This window comes from Rosa rugosa, chromosome 1, assembly GCF_958449725.1.
Source record: "Rosa rugosa chromosome 1, drRosRugo1.1, whole genome shotgun sequence".
In the NCBI taxonomy this organism is placed as follows: Eukaryota; Viridiplantae; Streptophyta; class Magnoliopsida; order Rosales; family Rosaceae; genus Rosa; species Rosa rugosa.
The window spans coordinates 51,606,784-51,621,671 of NC_084820.1; the positions used below are offsets into that span (position 1 = coordinate 51,606,784).

General features: G+C 39.0%; 3 protein-coding genes across 9 annotated transcripts; 2 read left to right on the forward strand and 1 right to left on the reverse strand.

Moving 5' to 3' along the window:
• Nucleotides 1-2,124: 2,124 nt before the first annotated feature.
• LOC133725343 (putative disease resistance protein RGA4) lies at nt 2,125-9,842 on the forward strand. 7 transcript variants are annotated; one of them, XM_062152565.1, is made up of 13 exons: nt 2,125-5,284; nt 5,378-5,494; nt 5,594-5,677; nt 5,776-6,005; nt 6,253-6,327; nt 6,418-6,584; nt 6,983-7,086; nt 7,347-7,447; nt 7,993-8,147; nt 8,299-8,530; nt 8,619-8,741; nt 8,924-9,076; nt 9,349-9,842. In XM_062152565.1, exon 1 carries the CDS (start codon nt 2,207-2,209, stop codon nt 5,222-5,224), a length of 3,018 nt encoding a protein of 1,005 aa, XP_062008549.1. In that variant the 5' UTR covers nt 2,125-2,206; the 3' UTR covers nt 5,225-5,284; nt 5,378-5,494; nt 5,594-5,677; nt 5,776-6,005; nt 6,253-6,327; nt 6,418-6,584; nt 6,983-7,086; nt 7,347-7,447; nt 7,993-8,147; nt 8,299-8,530; nt 8,619-8,741; nt 8,924-9,076; nt 9,349-9,842. The 7 variants fall into 7 exon arrangements, with proteins under 7 accessions (XP_062008549.1, XP_062008548.1, XP_062008547.1 ...); XM_062152564.1 differs by having other exon boundaries at nt 8,307-8,530; XM_062152563.1 differs by having other exon boundaries at nt 8,442-8,530.
• A 1,947-nt stretch (nt 9,843-11,789) lies between these two features.
• Nucleotides 11,790-12,907, reverse strand: LOC133725352 (ESCRT-related protein CHMP1B-like). The gene has a single exon (XM_062152576.1). It carries the CDS (start codon nt 12,317-12,319, stop codon nt 11,936-11,938), a length of 384 nt encoding a protein of 127 aa, XP_062008560.1. The 5' UTR covers nt 12,320-12,907; the 3' UTR covers nt 11,790-11,935.
• Nucleotides 12,908-13,247: 340 nt separating this feature from the next.
• On the forward strand, nt 13,248-14,459 carry LOC133725346 (jacalin-related lectin 19-like). The gene is made up of 2 exons (XM_062152571.1): nt 13,248-13,655; nt 13,977-14,459. Exons 1-2 carry the CDS (start codon nt 13,359-13,361, stop codon nt 14,355-14,357), a joined length of 678 nt encoding a protein of 225 aa, XP_062008555.1. The 5' UTR covers nt 13,248-13,358; the 3' UTR covers nt 14,358-14,459.
• Nucleotides 14,460-14,888: the final 429 nt, after the last annotated feature.

The following is a 14,888-nucleotide window of genomic DNA, read 5'->3' on the forward strand; positions in this document are numbered from 1 at the left end:
AGATGAAGGAATGGTGGAGATCAGAAATGGGGTTCGAAGCACAGACCCACAGATGAACTGGGTTTTCTGGGTTTTGCAACTTTTCAAATAGAAGGAAGAAGGAAGAACAGTTACGAGGGTAGGGGATAGGGATTAGGGCTGTCGGCTGCCGGCTACGCTTGAGAAATTGGAGAAGATCTGAACTGAGAAGCTGGGCCTAATCCTCATTCCAAACACACTTTGCCTCCCAAATCTCACGGTATTCGGAACACAACCAAAGCTTAGAAATATAACTGAAAAACAAATCATGGTATCAAAGAGGACAACAACTTTCTCCTATAAACAAATCATGGTACCAGCTGAATAAAGAAATAAGAAGTAGAAAATTGGTTTTCAAAACTATCTCTGATAAAATCAAAACCAAACAAAAGAGTGAGAACTGAGAAGAGAGGGAGTAAGAAAGAGACGAGAAAGGAAGGGAACAACAAGAATAAAAGAAACAGAGGGGAGAAAGAGAGAGAACAGGAGAGAAGGTTTGGGAGAACTTCGAGAATATTATTTTCTTTACTAAAGCAAAAGCACAAATAGGGGAGCATCTTCGCACATGGGCACATCAGATTAAAAAAAGTGGATGGGGTGGGTAGGTAGAGAGAATCTTAGCCTCTTAGGGTTAGGGAGAGTGTGAGACACTGAAAACAAACAAAAATTATACAATATTCTCTAAATCGCTTCGGTTTGGGTAAAGGCAAAAACTGAATATGGGAACCGACACCGAACCGTTACTATTATACAAGAACCGAACCGGAAAAAAATGACTAAATTAAGAGAGAAAACCGAACCGAACCGACCGGTTAGGGTCGGTTTGGACCGGTTCCTCGGTTTTTCGGGTCTAAAATCTCAGCCCTAGTTTTTCAAAATAGAGAGAAGCCAAAGATCTTAGAGCAAGTCCACCGGTCTCTACTTGACCGGGCACCAGCTCAGAATTGATGATGTGTTGCCCAGCTGAAGGAATTTTCATCTTCCACCGATGGATTCTTCACCAGCCAAAACTTGGCTTTGCATGACCAAGGCGAAACAAAAGGGCAAGGCCCTGACTAAACTCCTGACCAGTCAAGCAAACGCTCCAGCTCGGCCCGCCCCCCACTGACTCCATCTTACCAGACGCGCTGGAGAAGAGAGTGGACTGCACGGAAGAAGCAGGAGCCGCCTTTCCGCGTGGGGGTCACGATTTTGTCCTGTAGTGCCAGACAGGGACGAATGGTACTGCGCCACGTGTCCAGCAGCCGTTGTATGAGGAGAAATTTGATTCCAACGGTCCTTTAAGCTGTATGAACAGTTAAAATCGATGAACAGTTTTGACCGGTCAAGAAAAAAACGGGTGGAAACCCATGTCCAGTGGCAATGAATAGTAACTTGACTGGTCGAATTCTTGACTTCTCGACTTTGCCTTTTCTTGACTACGGGTGAACTTGCTCTTACTCCACTGCTCCGTTATTCCCCAACAGTGAAAGAGCAGAAAGCAGGCGAAAAAAAAAAAAAAAAAACAAGGGTATCCGAAGAAGAAGACCATTTGCTAAAGAAGATACCATCATTCCGGAGTATGGTGCAACCCACCTACAGTTTCCAGGAAAATAGTCGGAGTTAAAAAGTACAGAGACAATCTCCTAGCACTTTCGGCGATGGATCTTTCAATCATGCAAAATTAGGGTCCCATTGTTTTATTTATTTTTTATTTATGAGATTAGGGTCCCATTGTTGCAAGCCACAGTGCTTTAGTCAATTATGGTGACCTGAATCACTTTCTTTTTCTTGTTCATACTTATGAGAAATTCTTAGGTGGGGGTTTCCCCACCACGTGTCTTTACGGCCCACCAATCAGAAGAGAGGAAATTTTTCATCTTTTCCAAAATTGCCCCTGCTCCCTGAATTGAAATACCCAAAACACCCCCCCTGCTGGGGGGTGATTGGCCCGCCCCACCACGTGTCCGTGCGGGTGCCCTACGCAAGATTCTCTCCATACTTATTAATTGTTGTCCTTGTTGCAAGCCACGTGTTACAGACGCGTCCTTTAAAATTGAAACGATAAAAGGGAACAACATGCGTTACAGCTGTGCAACTGGAAGTAATCATGCCTATATAAAGTGGCTACCACAAAGACGATAGCACATCCATTCTGCATTTGTTACTTTCTACATATTTCTCTTTCTGCCCAATCAATTTCAAACTCATGGCTGAAACACTCGTTAATCTACTCCTGGATCGTTTGGCTTCGGTCACCACTGACAAGATCGGAAGAGAGCTGAAGCTGGTGATGGGTGTTGATGATGAAGTCGCAAATCTGTCCCGCAATTTGAAACTTATCAGAGCTGTGCTTCAGGATGCAGAGGAGAAACATGTCATCGAGGCCAGCATGGGAGAAGTGACAGGGGCCAGCGTGGGACACTGGCTGAATGAACTGAACCAAGTTTCTCATGAGATGGACGACGTGTTGGATGAGTGGAGCACAGAAATTCTTAAGCAGCAATTACTGGCGGATGAACAAGAAGGTGTGAACCCAACGGACGCCTTGGAGATTCCAGAGGGTTCAAACAAAGGAGGAATTATTGAAACTGCTCCTCGTACTAAGGAGAAGGTATGTCTCCCCTTTCCTTCTTGCTTTTCTTGCTGCCGAGTGACCCGAGTCAAACAAGTAGTTCATCGTCCAGTCAATATACTCCATCAAGTAGTTCATCATCCAGTCAATACAATCAATCGGCTAGTTCATCGTCACGACATTGCGGTCAAAATACGAAGTCTAAACGAAAAGTTAACTCAGATTGCTAATGAAAGACAACTTTATAACTTTCAAGATACAAAAGAAGCACCTAAACCACCTCCACGACAACAAACTTCTTCTCTTGTCATTGACAAATCCTTTGGTCGAGAAACCGAAAAGGACCTTTTAGTACTCAAGTTGCTAGATGAGAGTAGTAGTCATAAGAGGAGGGGTCCTCTTATCATCCCTATAATAGGGTTGGGAGGGATAGGGAAAACAACTCTCTGTCAACTAGTCTATAATGATGACAAGGTCAAGGCCCATTTTGAGAAGAGGATATGGGTCTGTGTCTCAGACCCTTTTGAAGTGATTACGATTGCTAAAGCCATCATAGAAAGTCTTGGTAATGTGAGCAATACTCCAAACTCAAATCAGTTAGACCCTTTAATGGTACGCATAGAAGAATTAATCAAGGGAAAAAAATTTCTCCTCGTCCTAGATGATGTGTGGAACCCAAATTCTAGTCAATGGAATGAATTAATCAAACCCTTGCTTAAGGGTGCCACTGGCAGTAGAATATTGGTAACCACACGAAAAGAGGAGGTTGCTCAAGTAATGGGAGCGACCAATCAAATGACTCACTTGAAGGCATTAAGTGAAGAGTGCACTCGGTTGCTGTTCAATCACATTACCTTCCTTGATAGGGAAGATGAGTTTGAAAAGTTTGAAATGTTTGTTCAAGAGTTTGTAGAGAAGTGTAAAGGTTTACCTCTTGTTGCGAAGACTTTAGGTAGTCTCATGCGCCATAAGAAAACAAAAAAAGAATGGCAAGATGTATTAAAAAGTCCCATATGGGAATTAAAAAGATTTCCCGAGGAGGTTTTTCAACCATTATTGTTAAGTTATTATGATTTGCCTCCAACCATAAGGCGTTGTCTTTTGTATTGCGTTACTTTTCCGAAAGATTATGTGATTGATAAAGATGTTTTGATTGAGTTGTGGATGTCACAAAACTATTTGTACAAGAAGCAAAAGAAAGAAGAAGAGGTTGGTCAAACATATTTTGAGGATTTAGCAACGAGGTCTTTCTTCCAAGATTTTGTGAGAGATGATGATGGGAATGTTACAAAATGCAAAATGCACGATATTATGCATGACCTTTTGCAGTACTTGACCGTGGAAGAGTGTTTTAGTATGGAGGTGAAGGGTGCTGATGAGATGATGGAGCTTCCCAACGGTAACAGTTTTCGTCACTTAACCCTGATGTTTGCATCTCAGGGTTTATCTAGCATCCTTTCTTCTCGAAATTGTGGAAATTTGCGTACCTTCACTACTTTTGCTTCAACAATTTCTAGTATTGAGCCAGAGTTTATAACTTCAGTGAAACGTGTTAGGTCTTTAAATTTGAGTAGTACTGCCCTCAGAGTAGTTCCAAAAGAGGTTGGTGAGTTGCTACATTTGAGATATCTTGATCTATCAAATAATTCCTTTAGGGAATTACCGGACAAAATAGGTGATTTGTACAATCTACAAACCTTGCGGCTTGTTGAGTGCCGTAATCTGGTAAAAGGGTTTGGTATGAGGAAGTTAATCAATTTGAAGCATCTTTACGTTAAGGGTTCTCCGGGTGTAAAGTTAAAAGGTATTAGTAGATTGAAATGGCTGCAAACACTAGATGAGTTTCACGTGAGCGAAGAGACCAGAAAAGAAGGATTGCAGTTGGAGGATCTGGAAAACTTGGAACAGCTTCAAGGGGCTCTTTCCGTGCAACACGTGGCATCGTCATTGCAAACTGTGAGTGGGGCCGTGAGAGCACGTTTGAATAAGAAACGCCTCCTTCACTTGGAACTTAATTTCGACTGTTACGCAGCACCGACGCTCGAAACCGAAGGAGCGATACTGAATGCTTTAAAACCACATCCAGATTTGGAATCATTAAGCATCCTTCACTGTTATGGGGCTACCTCGACTCCCACTTGGCTCATGTCTTTACCAAACTTGAAGAGGCTTACTCTTTTCATCAAGAAATTTGAGGTTTTACCTGCTTTGGGGACACTGTCGTTCCTTGAATCGCTGGATATAAAGATGAATGATAGACTGCAAAAGGTGGGGGTTGTGTTTCTGGGGATAAATCGAATATCATCGTCATCGTCATCGGAGGTTAGTTCATTCCCAAAGTTAAAACACCTCACATTCAGTTTCATCTATAAATGGGAAGAGTGGGAAGGAGTGGATTCTCAGAATATCAGGATAATGCCATGCCTTTCATCCTTAGAAGTGAGGAAATGTGAAAAACTAAAAGCTTTGCCGGAGTTCCTATGGAAGACACCACTGAAGAGTTTGACCATTGTGGATAGTCCAATTCTGCATTCTGTGTACTATGGAGGCAACCATCGTCAGTGGACCACTTATGGTGCGGAACCAGCCCCGATTAATGAGGGGTTTAACAAGATATCTCACATCCCAAACATCAAAATTGGTTATGAATAACTTGACTATTGAGTGAGGAGCTAGCTAGCTTCTGCCAATCTCATCCACTCCACTATTCTGGTAATTAATCTCTTTTACATTAACCTTATGTCTTGATCTAATGTAGTGAATGTTGCTCATTTTCTTTCAATTTTTATAATTGCTACTTGATAGGCATCTATGGATTTACTAAAGAGGCAAACTCAAGTGCCGACGCAATGGCAAGCCACGCCGCACTCCAATTTGTAGTAGTCTTCCATTCAGCAAAATTCTTGTATTGAAACTGAAAAGGTAGATTTCCTTCAATATACATGGTTTAATGTCATATCAGAATATTTTAATTTCCATCATCGTTAAGGTCTTATTCCTTGTGGCCCTCTTTTACTTCAGACGTCCACCTCCTCTGTAGAAGTTGTGTGGGTGGAAAACCCTTCTGGACAGCTCTCATTACAATATCATATACTAACATCCATGGTAAGCTGAATTAGGCCAATCCCTATTTGTAACATTCAAATTTTTATTTATTTAAACTGGGATTAGCTTGTTTGTCTAATTGGTTGGCTGGCTTTCAGGCTATATAATGTGGGATGCATACCTGTTATCTTAAGCATGAGAGTCTCTCTCTTTCCCAATCATTTAAGACTTGTTCCATCAAGGAGTGCGAAGAATGAAAATGGAATGTCAGTTTCATGAGCGACGAATTTTGCTGATTGGTATTGATATCATGTATCCTCAGCCATTGAACTCAACCCCCTAGCAACTATACCATCTACATTGTTGGATTTATTTCATCAAAACAAAGGTCAGTGCAGAGCTAATGCCATAGGCTATAGATGAAAATAGAGCTATAGACTATCAGCCTGTTAGACGTGTTTTTTTTTTTTTGGTGGTAGATCAATGAATATATTAGACAAAATATCCCCAGAAAAGCTTAGACTTTAGTAATTGTACCTTGACTAGCATTAAATCATTAATGGTCATTGCAATTCTGTGATCATTTTTCCAATTTAACTTGCTATTATGAACTTATTATAAAATTTTGCAATCAGGTTGAAAGCACACCTCTTTGCGGGATTGGGGAGGTCAAACCCTGACTCCCTAAGACCAAATGCCCTCAGCCTCAGGTACTCCTTAATGTAGTGCAGAATTTCCAGATATGAAAGTTCCAATAAATCTTTGGCTAGTGAGGAATCAATTATCTTCTTTTTATCCAGGATACCAAATCACAACATGGTACAAGTACAGCTCAAATTGAAGCCTAAAGCATTTCAAATGGCATTGGAATTTTCAAGCTGCTGAGATGCTACTCTGGTAGGCTACATACTCTGTAATAACTGGTCTATCATTCAGTCCCTGTGAAATCTTCTGTCAACGTTAAAAGGTATTTGCTTTCAATTTTTACTTCATCTGGGTGTTTAATATTTCATTTATAAATTATTTCAATCATTCGGGCCTCCTTTTTCAATTCTCTTGGAACAAGCAGATATATGCTAAGAGGATGGGCCTAGTGGACAGCTCATTGTAATACAACTCATATTGTAACATGATTAGCTGAATGTATAGGATGTTCTTAAGTACTTTTTAAATTACACAATATGGAACTTTATTTGTCTACCTAATTAGTTACTTTCAGGTTAGATATCTTAGTGATGCATATCTGCTATCATGAACTGATAAACATGTGATTTTTTTTATGGCTTCAGGCTGAGTCCTTGATTTATCGCCAATAATTGAATACTTTTGTCTGTTTCCGGAGAATTGATAGAATAATCCTTGCAGTTACTGCAGGATCAATGATCTAATGCTTCTTCTGATGCTGGACACCAGCTCCCTATCCAGTGGAGATGTCTTTACTCTGTTGACTCTATTTCTTCAAGATTTGGGTAAGAACAGAGCAGTGCGATTATAAGAAAAGAAATTGAATGATAACTATAGTGCCTTTTCCAACATCTAATTCATTCATCTGTTTACTTGAAATACTTGGAGTTCAGAAAGGAGGTTCTATTATAGTGAAATTCTGCAAGTCTGTAGTGGTTTAGTTTCTCTATTGTTTCAAGCTATAACAAATTAAGTTGATTGCATGAGATGAGATTGATATATAATTAAATGCAAGAAATGATAATATTTGGTTATGGAAATGCAGAACGGCTTGCAAGCAAACTCTTATGTGGAGGGAATAGGGAGGTCAGGTCTTTTTAGTTCTGATGATTGGAGTCCACTGACAAGATGATCCCCAACTCTCAGGTACTCTTTGTGCTGTACTGATTACTGAATAAAATTTCCAGTATCCCCGATAGCTTGGAACTGACTGCTTTTATTTAATACAGCTTATAGACTAGAGGTATTCTTCACACTACCTCTTACTGTACTGCTCAGATTTAAGCTAAAAGCATTTGCATTTCAAGCCCTTTTTTTTTTGGTCAATGATTGATTGTATTAGAAGATCCAAAGGATCAAAAAAAAATACAAGAGGTACAAGACCCCCTAAATTGCAAACGACTTATTTTCTGAAGATGTATTCAAGTCTGTCTTCATACTCTATAAACAGCCGCTTTTTATATTATTTTTAGATTGTTAACTTTCAAATACTATATGCATAGTTAGAGAGTGAGGACAAAATAATAGATATTTAGAGATACGCATTTAAGATTTTGCAATTGCAAATATTGGTAGTTTTAACTGTACATGTTCGATAAATATGTGTCTTGATACTGCAAATATTAGTATATTCTTACCCATGTCAGACTGAAGTCATTTGCATTTTTCTGTTACAATCGAATCAATTTCAGGTGAAGTCATCATAAGATCATTCAATTATAGTCCGGCTAGAGAAATTGAAGCATCTGCAAAACAACATTTTATGTCAGAGGATTATCTGACAATGAGAACGCACCATCAAGAAAACTCTGCAACCATTGATGGATTGACGACGTTCTTACCAAAGGTAGGCACTTTCTCTTCCCACATCTCAAGTAGATTCTCATCATTTGACCTTTGTAACCTTTTGGAGGGGCTTGATTATTCGATTGCTTGGTAGTTCGCCAATTATAACTTTGGCACGGACATTATTATCTTAATGACTTCATCTTTTCGAGGTATAAAGAGAAGTTAAGTGTGGATTTGACCCTGAATTCCATTCCATGGAACACTGGGGATGACTGTAAATGGCTTGTATAACATCGAACAGGTAACTTTTGACATATGTAAACTGTCTGGACTTAAATCAAATGTATTTCAGGAAGCTATGGGAGTTTGTGACCATGAGCATGCGCCGTCACTCGAGGAAGTTCAACACCAGCTTGTTTCTTTGGTTATACTTTTACCTAGGTTGTGTTTTTGTCAGTTAAACGAGTTCAACTTGCCTTCATCATTTATACTAACACAGCTATATCACTTTCTTTTTCTCCTTTTGTAGGAAGGAAAGTATTAAAGGCGACTAATTGGTGGTGAAATTGATACTTACATCATTCATCATCTGGATTGTGATGATATTGTTTGTGGCTGATACCCAAGACTGTTCTGTTATGCCATCTAGAAAGTAAGAACAAATGGTCTCATTTTTGTGATGATGTTAAAGTCTGTCGGAGTCCATCCTAATAAATCCAGCTAGAACATTACATCCATTTCTTTTTGACAGTCGAAATTACTTAATAGTTAAAGCTTCTTGGTTCCACCTATTGCTGTGTCACTGATGTTCTATTGTTGTACATGCATGGACAGTAAATTCTCCGCGTCAGCACTTTCCACTGAACCAATTGAGTGAGTGTGCAATGGTCTTCACAGACATTTGAAAGCTGTTCTTTCTGTGGTTCATCTTGCTATCCCTAGCGGATCCTCTTCCGCTCTTCTATCCCCAAAGTTCACTTGGTGATGGTAAGTCTTGACTGAACATGTAAAACTTTTGCCTTGTTTAATCAGAGATGAGAAATTTGCATGTCTACAGGCTACCAAGAAAAAAAATGCTAATTTGAAACTAAACTCGCCTGCAATAATTTCTGGTTTTCCTCTCTGAACAATTTGTTCTCAATTTTCTTTTGCTCAAGAAAATTTTGAAAGGGAATATGTTGACATTGAACAGCTATCCTGCTTTTCTGTGCAAGAGACTGACTTTTTTTTTTTTTTTTTTTTAAATATGTCCTTTGTAGAGGTGCTGGAAACCTATACACCAATTGCACAATACAGGAGTAGAAGTGAAACGAAATTGGAAAGCAAAGCAACGTCTTCTTTTGAGAATTCTACTTATGCCAGTCTCACTCTAGTATGGTGGTCAACCTCAAATTGCAGAAAACCAAAGTTTCTCAGCTCCAGACTCCTTTATGTGTAAACTGATCTCTATCTCGAGGGCTCATATTCTGTTCCTTAGAGAGGAAATTCTGAACCCAGCCATCACTAAAATTGACATAAAATTGGACAGAGTTGTGGCTATGTCTCGTCTCATAGCAGAAGATTTCTGCATTGGTTCAGCCTGTGAACCATTAATTATGTGCTTAGTTCTTCTAGATGATTTTGTGATCTGGATGAAAAGCATCCTGATTGATTTGCTTGACCAACCACAGGTCCAGGTTGATTATTTATGCCTGTACATCTTCTGAATGACTTAATAAAGTTTTGAGGTATTTCATGAAAGAAATGAAAAGAAGGGTTTTTCTCGACTTTGTGATACAAGTTGCACTAAAAATGTTGCATCATATATACTGAAACAAACAACTGGGAAAGTTAGTCCATCCTTGTAGTCGTATCACTCGTATGGAGATCCAGAAGATGAGATCTTCATGTCCACCGTTTTGGTTATATTGTGTTTAAAGTTCAAACTATGTAATTGCATATAACCATTTTGTTTGTTGCATCATTTTGTTGAGGAGTGATTATGTTAGCCACCATTCCTCATGTTACTGATCGAGTGCGTGCACATAGATCTCTATGAGTTAATTTCAATTTCGTTTTGTCTTTCGAATCATAGTCTCAGTACCACTAAAGGGTTAAGAATAAAAAAAAATAAAAAAAACCCCTCTATTATAATGTACAAGTGGTTAGTCGCAATGGGGTCTTATGCCTCATGTGGAAAACTATTCAAAAAATTTTAGATCTTCGATTTTTCAGAATAGTTCGAAGAACCTAGAATTCTCCAATCTCAGCTCAAAGAGTCTTCAAAAGCTAGCAAACTCGAGCTCTAAGATCTCCACAGGCTTGTTCAAAACACTTGCCAAGATTGCCCAAAGTAAAAGATATATGATGCAGAGCACAAAAGTTAACAAAAGCATTTAGATCATCAACATTTAAACATGCATCCACCATCCCTAACTTTGATCGGATATTGACTGCTATATGCATCTTCAAATTTCAATCTCAACATGAATTGGAAACTGAATCAAACCAATCACCGAAGACAGAACACAAAAACCACTGCCTTACAAGACATGTAGATGCAAGTATGAATGCAAGATATTAAAATGCAGGACCTGATAAAACTAATTTGAAACCAAGTTATAAACAACAGTCCACCAAGTAGAGTCATGAATCACAATCCCATCAAATATATGACAACAACGTTAGAAAACTGCAAACCCTATACACATCCCAGAAGAATTTTGGGCAAACTATCATCACCCATCCCACACAAGGTGATCCATCTTTAAAGTGTGATGTAAAACTACTTGGCATGAGCAGCGCTTATTGGCTGTCTTCCTCACTCTTTCACAGATAAATACGATATCCACCACTGATTGACCAGAAACATTATTTATGGACTTCGTATAAACCAATAACATAACAAAAATCTACAATAAAAGTCCAGAGCAGGTTAACGTTACACCAGAACACGCTCAGGTTTAAGAAGCAACCAAAACAAACACACCAACACATGAATCTACAATCTGATAAATGACCCCTGATCAATGTGTTAAGCAGTGAAACCACAAAACAGAATTCCTTTTGACCCAGACTAGATGAGAAGATTCATAACAAAAAACTACCACACTCATAGGACATAGAAACCAGCATGTAGCAATTGGAAAGACCAGCTCAGTTAACAGATCAGCAAGGTTGGTGGATTAAACAAAAGAATTATAGACATAATTATATACAACAGGATGAAGATCTCTGATCACATTGTACATTACTATAGCATAGTCTTATCTGCCATACAGGTCAAATGACCTCCTTGCTCAACAAACCTAAAACCAATTCACTCCTAATTCCAATCAACATAACTCAGACTGTTCCCTACAATAACTGCACACATTGGTACCATGTATAACAAACAATAGAAATAATATATTGAAATCCTCTCATCAACTGAACCCATCATATTTCAAGTAGCACTTAAGATTTACAAGCAAATGGTGTTAGTCAAACCAAAGCAGCAAAACAGCAAAATACAGCAGCAAGCAAAATTTGCTATAGACACACATTACCGATTTCCCAGTTCCACTCAGCCTCCAACAGAAAACAAACCCCACATACATTCACATAACTATTACACAAATTCCCGAATGTAAACATACCCAAATACCATATCCAATTCAAACCAAAACATACAGTGTTAAAGAAAATGATTAAAGACACATATGCAACAACACAGTCCACATAATCATGTCACCGCGAATTGATTCGACAATTATACACAAATATCAAGTTGTAAATGGTTCCAACACGAATCACATCTCATAATTCTGCAAACCCATAAAGCAGCATTATACATCAAATTCGCATCGCACCGATGACATTCCCTCATTAGCCTCTAGCCTTGAGCTCCGCAAGCCTCCTGGAAAGATCATCCTCATCGACCTTATCGGCCTCCTTGGTGGGCACGGCATGGGCCGCCGGCTGCGGCAGACCCACGGAGACCTCAAGCCCATAATCATCACCAACCTGTTGCATAAGACTGTTGACCTCACCTTCGGGAGTGGAAAGCGAGGTGGAGCCGGCCATGGAGCTCTCCATGAACTCGGCCTGGACCTCCATGTTGACGAACTGCTTCTCAAACGAGTCCATGGTCTCCGACATCTTCTGGAGGTTTCCGGTGGTGAGCGAGGACTCGAGGGTTTTGGACGTGAATTTCATCAGCTTCTCCGTGTTGCCCATGGTGGTCGAATTTGCTTGTAATGGTGGTATCATGTGGCATGTTGATGACAAATTGGGTTATGCATTTCATAGTTTTGGTGATCGAGCGAAACTCTTTGCTTAGGAAGAAGGTGTTGTATTTTGTTTATGGATTGAAGAAGAGTGTTCAGATTCTCATGTGGGCGACTCTGGTTCTTCTCAAGAAAGTAGGACACAAAATAGACTCAACTCGACCCGAATACCTAGTCCAACCCGGTCGACGCGTTGACCTACTTCTAAGTCACTCATTTTGTTATGCAAATTTGCTTCAGGCTTAAAACAATTAGCATGAATTTGTTTCAAAAGAAGAGTAGTTTAAACAATAGGGCCATGATCCGAATCAATCATAGGAAGATTTCCAGGGAATAATTGGGAAAGATATCTATCTAGTTACGGTTAGCAATGGGATTACTAGGATGATGAAAATATGTAGGAAGAACAACTGAAATCCACAAATGCTGAGCAGAGAAATTTGATGAAGGATTACTACAGAAAACACAACAAACTCATCGATTTTTCAAGTGAAAAAGGAAGCTAGAAGAGAGAAGCTAGAGTAATGTTTGTTTCAACCCGGAGGAAGAAGAGGAAGTTACGGCCATGACTCCATTGGTTGACAAGCTTTCCTACAATTCATCATAATTCGGACTTTCTTGAGCTCCAATATCAACTGTTCTATCAATTCTTGACCACTGACCTGTTCAAAATTTCTGTACCTTCTTTTTTTTAGTCAAGATATTTTTCAAGACTTTGTCCACTTCTCTGCCTTTGCAAACGCGCATGCAGATGATCTAGTCACTTCTTACGAACACGCAATTGAAGATTGGAGTCATTGGACCATTCTATTTGACTTTCTTTTAGTTACGTCGTAGTCACTTATATTTTTTAGTATATATATTCCTCTGAGATTCCAGAACTCGATCAATTATATGACCATATAACTATCTTGCTTCTTTTGCTTTTTGTTGATGTATGAATACCTCCACTTTTATTAAGCAACGATCAATACACTTCTCTTTGCTTTCCTTCAGAGTCTAATTACAGGAAGCAATTAAGCATGTTTATCACCCCCACTCTTAGCATCTCTTGCATAACTTGTATGCAGCAGGGGGAGGAAGGTAGCAATAAGGATCATGAATCGCATGGGAAGATAAAGCTCAACGGCTTTGTGCCGGAGAAACCTTTTGGAGGAACCGGTGGAGGTCTTTGGGATGATGGTATGTACCATGGCGTAAGAGAAATCACTGTCACTTCTGGTTTATGCATCGACTCAATTCGTGTGGCGTATGATAAAGATGGTGAGCTTGTCAATGCTCAAAAGCATGGAGGTGACGGGGGCGACGCCAATGCTCAGGTCAGCTTCAAGTCTTCAACAAAACGATTTCTAATGTGCATGTAACGCTTTGTTTATGAAATTGACCACACTGTCTTAAATTCCCCTAAATTCAAATCCCTCCTCCGTATGACTAAAAGAAAAAAAAATTATAGAAAGGGACATCTGTTCTATGTATTAAACCAAGAAAAATAGATAACCAGAGTTTTTGTTAGAACTCACAAGTTGTATTGTTTTATGTTCTCTTACAAAATTGAACAAGTGAGAAACAGAGCCTTGGGGACGGCATCCCTCTTAAATGAGACATTCAAACAATCTAAACTTGTTTGTACTGCATTACAGATCAAGCTAGAGTATCCAGATGAGTTCCTAGTGAGTGTTAGTGGACACTGTTTTGAGGCACCCTGGGTAGTTGGCAATCCGGTGGTGATACGGTCACTCAAATTCGAGAGCAATAGAAGAACATTTGGACCATTTGGAGTTGAAGAAGGCACGCCTTTTACTTTCACAGTTGAAGATGGAGGCCAAATTGTTGGCATGAAGGGAAGAAGTGGTTGCTACATAGATGCAATTGGGTTTCACATATCCCATGCCCCCAAAAGAAAACTCTTTCGGAGAGTTAAGGAGGGTCTTAAAAAGCTTTGGCCTTCAAAAGCTTATGACATCTTGATTAAAATCATCAAACCTCTTCAAATTTTTCAATGTACATGTATAAGCATGTGAGTATTAATTTCTTGTCGACTGTAAACTGTAAAGTAATTTGATATTGTACTTTCATACTGTACATGATGCTTTTCAAAAATTAAAGTATGAGGCTCTCTTTTTTCCTTTTTTCTTTTTTGCCTTAGAACTATGAACTATGAACTATGAACTATGAACTATGAACTATATTTACTTTTGCTTTTATTGCATCAAGCAAGGATACATTAATGCAATCACAATAACAAGTAGAGAAAAATCCAGGATGTAATGCAACAAGTGGAAAAAGCTGGCTACTTTGTTCAACTTTGCAGATTTACCGACGGCAGATTTGATTGTGATGTTATTTTACTCTTTTCACATTTGCATACTGTTAAATTATCAAAGTAATGTTTTATTTGTTGAACTATAGATTAAAAATATTGTGTTCAAACACATCATTTGATAACAAATTTGATTTCACAAAATAACTTTTTTTCTTTTTGAAAAGTCTAATTTGAAAAAGTATATATTTTACTGAATCATTTTGTACGCGTTTTTAAATACATCAGGGGG